The sequence below is a fragment of the Carica papaya genome, chromosome 7, assembly GCF_054855325.1.
Source record: "Carica papaya isolate Zhongbai chromosome 7, ASM5485532v1, whole genome shotgun sequence".
Lineage (NCBI taxonomy): Eukaryota > Viridiplantae > Streptophyta > Magnoliopsida > Brassicales > Caricaceae > Carica > Carica papaya.
This window is the reverse complement of record NC_142315.1, coordinates 29,298,334-29,304,333: the sequence shown is the minus strand read 5'-3', so window position 1 is coordinate 29,304,333 and position 6,000 is coordinate 29,298,334. Positions and strand designations below refer to the sequence as shown.

Here is a 6,000-nt window from a genome sequence, read left to right as displayed (position 1 = left end):
ACTCTATATGTTTAATTTATAGTAAATATAAAAGGAACAAAAAAATATATATATATTACATAACTTTACCGAAGCTAATTATCTGAGACGAAAATTCTAATCTACATTTTTTTTACAATTTTCTTTTAACAGTTATTCGACACATAAAGATATACGAAGAGAAACAAATGATAGAACCAGTTGTTGGTGTATTTGAATTTAATTTTTTATAAAAAATTTAATCTTTAAATATGTCTTTACTAATACTTTTTTTTTACCGTGTAAATTGAATTAATTACCGTATAGAATTACTTAGTTATTATGGAATATTAAAAAATTACTGTAAGTACCGTAGTAATATATTTTTAGAAATGAATTTATTTGATTTTGCTAACAATATATAAGATTGCAAGGTTCGTTGGGCAGGTACTAGTTATATATGTAGTTATTTCCTACGGATCTATGTTTTTCGATTTAAAAGATATCTAGAGAAGATTCGAGCAAATTTTAATTAGAATTGATACTTAAAGCAATTGTTTCTCTTTTGTTTTACGGGTTTGAATGTGCGATTTCGGTAGGCCTAACGTTAGATTTACAAATTACATATGTTGCGAATTTTATCAACTACGTGATAATCAGATCAGCGAGAGATGAAATTTGGGCATCCAAAAATTATCAGAGGAGAAGGTAAACAAGTAAACCTAATACCGGCTTACCAATTTTTGATATACAAAAGAGTTTTTGATAGAATGGATCGATTATTTCGAGTCATTTTTTTCGTACAATGAAAAATTTAATAAATTTTATTTGATACTTTGATTGACTTATAAATTTTTTTACATACGTTGACACTCGCATCGTGTTAAGTACGTTTCGATATTAATTATTTAATATAAATATATTTTAAATTCACTTCTAGTTTATTTTAAAATTTTATGCACTTTACACGCGTGCGTATAAATTGCGCGTAAATAGCGTAAAATTTTTATTTAATTCTTACTGATAAATACCCAACAAATTTCTCACTGATACATCACTAGAAATTAATTGAAAATTTCAAATTTCTTTTTGAAGAAGAAGATTGATAAGGAGATGGTGAAGGTGAAGGTGAAGGTGAAGGTGAAGGTGAAGGTGAAGGTCCATGATTCCTTTGACACAACACCTTCATCAAGCTTGGTTTTATGGGATCCGTAGGGAAAACCACTCTCCAGCACTCAACACTGATATTCTGCAATTCGTTGCAGCAGGTAGGTTTAGGAACGCCGAGGTATGGGAAATTCAGAACGGAATGAAGGCAGCCGCGAATCGTCGAAATACGTTCGAAGCACTTTACGTACTTTCTGGGCTCGGGAATTGGCGAGCGCGGCCATGGAAATCTCTTCGGTTCGTCAAGCGTTCGCGGCAGCGGCTCCGACGGGCTGCCGCCGCAACATGCGGCCGCAAGGAGGAGCAGAATGGGGACGAGGAGTTGACCTTTACGTGGCATGGTTGACTTTTTTTACCGCGGGTAAATTTGCTTGCTTTGATAAATATACTGCGGGTAAATTTGGCTCAAGTTAAAAGTGACAATTTATATACCCGTTGGAGAAATTGGGGGGGGTGACTAATTAGATTAATTAAATGGATTAGCGTTATTAAACCGTTAATTAAGTTAATGGTGGTGTTAATGGTACTTTATAAGGCTATAAATTTTAGGGGTTAAATTTAACTCACCCTGTTGAAAAACTGACTTGGGTCTTTTTGTTCTATCTTAAAGTATGTGTTCTTACACGTATATATATGTATAGAAGTGTATATACATGTATATATGTATAGGCCCAGGACCAGGCCCGATCGATTTTGCAATAAATTTGAACCCGTACATTGTGTGTTCTGCTTCAACCAAACGCGGTCTTAAAGCGCCGCCGTGCTTCGCTAAATTGAAGCTGAGCTGAGTGTAAGACTGTAGCCATTTAAAAGGCAAATGGTGAAGAAATAAAATAAAGCAGAGATTTTTCAAGCTTTTCTCACATGCCATATATGTATAGAAGTGTATATACATGTATATATGTATAGGCCCAGGACCAGGCCCGATCGATTTTGCAATAAATTTGAACCCGTACATTGTGTGTTCTGCTTCAACCAAACGCGGTCTTAAAGCGCCGCCGTGCTTCGCTAAATTGAAGCTGAGCTGAGTGTAAGACTGTAGCCATTTAAAAGGCAAATGGAGAAGAAATAAAATAAAGCGGAGATTTTTCAAGCTTTTCTCACATGCCAAACAACGTTTTCTTCTTTCTCTGAACTCTATAGAAATGCTGAGGAGAAAACCAACCAAAATCCAACTGAAAATCGAAGACAAAGAAGAACTCGAAGAAGCCCGCAAGCCCCCACCTACCAATTCTGCCGCTGCTACCCCTGCATCCTCTTCCACCGCCTCCTCCTCCCTTCTTCACCTCCTCGATCCTCCCCACCATAATCCCACCTCCAAATCGCATCGCATCGGCCTCTCCCCTTAAACCCTCATCCTCCAGATCCGAACCCGCTTCTTCATTTATCCTTAGTAATGGAAGTCGAAGTCAAGCTACGCCTCCCGGACGCCGCTGCCCACCGCCATCTCACGACTCTTCTCTCCTCCTTTCACGTTAAAACCCTTCACCAGCGGAATTTCTTCTTCGATACTTCACAGAGTGACCTCTCCTCTCGTCGCGCCGTACTCCGCCTCCGCTTCCTCGAGAACGACGCCGTTTCTCGCTGCATCGTCTCCCTCAAATCGAAGCCCACCCTTGTCAATGGAATCAGCCGCGTTGAAGAGGACGAGGAGGATCTCGATTTTTCCGTCGCCAGAGAATGCGTTGATGATCCTTCAAAGTTGCTATCCATCGAATCGAGGGTCTTGAAGAGAGTTAGGGAGGAGTTCGGGGTTGGGGCTGAAGTGGGGCTCGCTTGCTTGGGCGGGTTTGAGAACTTGAGGGAAGTCTACGAATGGAATGGGGTCAAACTGGAGGTCGACGAGACGAGGTATGCATTTGGTAGTTGTTACGAGATTGAGTGCGAGAGCGAGGATCCTGAAAGGGTCAAGAAAATGATCGAGGAGTTTTTGAGAGAGAATGAGATTGGATTTTCTGATTCTGAGATGACCAAGTTTGCTGTTTTCCGATCCGGAAAGCTGCCTCAGCAGGTCGGTTATCCTTTTCTCCTTGCCTGTTAAATTCTTCCTTGCTTTTCGTATCTTTTATTCCTTTGGTTTTGGAGGGATGGCGACTTCAAAAAATTCATGTTCGTGTAGAATGGATAAATACTTGACTTTGTTCAGTGTGGATTTGTGTTTTGCTTTCTGGGTAATCTTTGTTTCGGGTGTCAGTTTGGTGCTTGTATGGTTCTAAATTTCTTACATGCTGTTTTCTGTTTGATGAAGTTGTTGAATTTTGATGGGTGCTTGGTTATTTTTTCTGTTTGTGCAAGTCTTCTTGTCTTAATCATTGAATTAGATTAACTAAGTAACAATTAATAGGACGAGTGATCATTTTGTAAATGCATTCTCCTTTGAAAAAGAAAATGGAATTCAAAATTTTGATCTGTGATTGAAGTTTTCTAGCCCTCTAAGAAGATTTTCATTTACTTATTTTATCAACATATTTAACCAGTCCTTGTTTTACTCCTTTTGGATCTTATGGAGAAAAGAAAAAATTTCCCTTGCTTTTTTAGCCTTGGAGAAGGAACCGAGTTCCCATTTTTTTCATTTCCCATTCAGTTCCTATCTAATCCTGTTTCTCTTAGTCTTGAAATGTATAATTTAAAACACGATTTTTTAATGTTTAAGAAGTTGGAACCGAGATCCCATAATTCAGTGTGGGGGGTTGGCGATTAAGATTTATGTTATCGTTATACTTAGCAAGTCTAACAGGAAATTTTGAGCTAGGAATTGAATGGAAACTGAACCAAGTAGGCCATAAAAATTTAATTTGCTGACTTTCTTTTTAGCTTTAGGAAATAATGGTTCTGCTCTTGTAGTGTTGAGATTTTTGTCATTTGAAGAAAGCCTGTATTATGAGTTGCAAACCTTGATTAGTCACCTCATTTGCTTTTCCTACAGACGATGAACAGAAAGAAGTCTGTGTTACTAAATGTGCTGCTTTTTCTGTTGATGCTAGTTGCTATGGATCTATGATTTCTCTTTTCGTTTGTTTGTTCCTCTTAGTTTAGTGCATTACAGTTTTTTACTTAATTCTCCTCTGCAATTATTGTAGTTGCTAATTTTTTCGATTAATCCATTTGACTAGGATGGTTATTTTATGGTAAAATATGCTGTTGATCTACTAGATGAGATTCATAGATATGATACATTCCCTGTTCATCGGACGGAATGCAGATTTTTGTTCTATAACCTTTGAAGATTTGTTCCAATCAAGGAACTTCCGAATGGCTTACATTCTTCTTTGCTGTGTGTCAATTATATCTTAAACAAGTAAAATGAGTTCAATGCTATTTTTCCTCACTTTTCTGAAGCCCGTTACTGGAGTTCTGGTCTCTTCCAAAAGAGGTAGTAAATATACCTTGCATGTTTCGTGTCAGTCTGTCTCTAAATAATATTTGCACACGTAGCTCAATAACTTAAAAGCACTGTAAATCAGGTCTGCTCCATTTGCTTTTGTAGGTCATCGGCTAATATGAGCGTTGGTGGGTTATTTGTTGGGGCTGGCAATGAAACGAGGTTTTGACATTAAGATTCCGCCACGACCCAGTGATGATTTTATTCTGCTGTCCCTCGTCTTAGCTACTCTCACGGTGCCCTTTCTGTTCGCATGCTAGTATGCAATAAAATACGAAATTCTTATCATTGTGTACTCGCTTGAAGTTCAGGAACAAATTTCTTGCTTTGTGTGTTTGCAATAAAATTTCGATTAATGATCATCTCGTATAATTTTGTTTTGTCAATAATATATTTGAGCCGTGGTTACACTGTCATCTAAAAAGCACTAGCTTAGTGAATGACATACCGGAACCAGAGTTGAAATGTTAAGTCATTTGTATTTGTATGTAGCCTATAGCGATTAATCAGATCTACCGAGCACTTGAAAAATTTCAGGATTTATGATCTCAATCTTTTGTTTCCCGAAGGTGAAAACATAGACAAGTTTATTTGCATGTGAAAACATGGGAGTTTTTTAGCTTTAACTTCCTCCATATATATATATATGTGCTTCTGAAACAATTCCTTCTTCCCAATTGCCTTAATTCCATCTTCCTAGTTGCCTCTGTTACTAGCCGAACGAACAAGAAGTTCACTGATATGTAACAGTAAGTGATTCTGCAGATCAGAAAAAAGGTCACTGCAAATACCCAGAAAAAATCTATTAAAAAGAACCATGGCCAAGCTCCCTAATAATACCACCAGTTCACTAACCCTAATAGTTAAATACTACCCTCCAGAAGGGTCACAATAGCAGTATTTCCTCTCACCAGGAATAAAAATCTCACTGATAATTGTTAAGTCCAGTCCATTAAAAGATAAATATAAAATACGCGAAAATATACAAAAAATTACATTTCAAATTTTCTGAAAGATTTTCTAACGCGGCGATGAAGATAGACAGTCATTCCTACCAAAAGATCATGAGCTGAAGTTTAGTAACGTAAAAGCTATAGAACCAGCTACTAATTTTCACTTCCTCTTCTTAGAGGGTGGCTGGGGAACCTCCTGATCCTCGTCTTCTTCTTCCTCTTCATCTTCGTCGTCATCACCATCTTCTTTATCATCATCGTCCTCATCATCATCACTTCCTCCATCACTGTTGGCCTCTGGATCCTCATCCTCTGGGTCTGGATCCTTCCCTTCACCAGAGAAATCTTCATCGTTTTCGTCCTTGTCATCATCATCATCATCATCATCGTCATCATCTTGATCATCTGCATTTTCTTTGTCATCATTGTCCTCTGTTTCGCTTGGATATTTGTTTTCTTGATTAGGACTTTTGGTTCTACGCAGCTCATCTAAAAGCAAACCTACAACAAGATGTTGAACTTAGCAATCAATTTTGGTAA

At 37.7% G+C, this 6,000-nt stretch overlaps 1 protein-coding gene across 3 annotated transcripts; it reads left to right on the top strand.

Moving 5' to 3' along the window:
• Positions 1-2,383: 2,383 nt before the first annotated feature.
• On the top strand, positions 2,384-4,869 carry LOC110826131 (triphosphate tunnel metalloenzyme 3-like). 3 transcript variants are annotated; one of them, XM_022056732.2, is made up of 2 exons: positions 2,384-3,136; positions 4,613-4,869. In XM_022056732.2, the coding sequence occupies exons 1-2, from the start codon at positions 2,522-2,524 to the stop codon at positions 4,622-4,624; spliced, it is 627 nt and encodes a 208-aa protein (XP_021912424.2). In that variant the 5' UTR covers positions 2,384-2,521; the 3' UTR covers positions 4,625-4,869. The 3 variants fall into 3 exon arrangements, with proteins under 3 accessions (XP_021912424.2, XP_088064585.1, XP_021912423.2); XM_088208459.1 differs by lacking the exon at positions 4,613-4,869 and adding an exon at positions 4,239-4,605; XM_022056731.2 differs by lacking the exon at positions 4,613-4,869 and adding an exon at positions 4,328-4,604.
• The last annotated feature ends 1,131 nt before the right edge of the window (positions 4,870-6,000 follow it).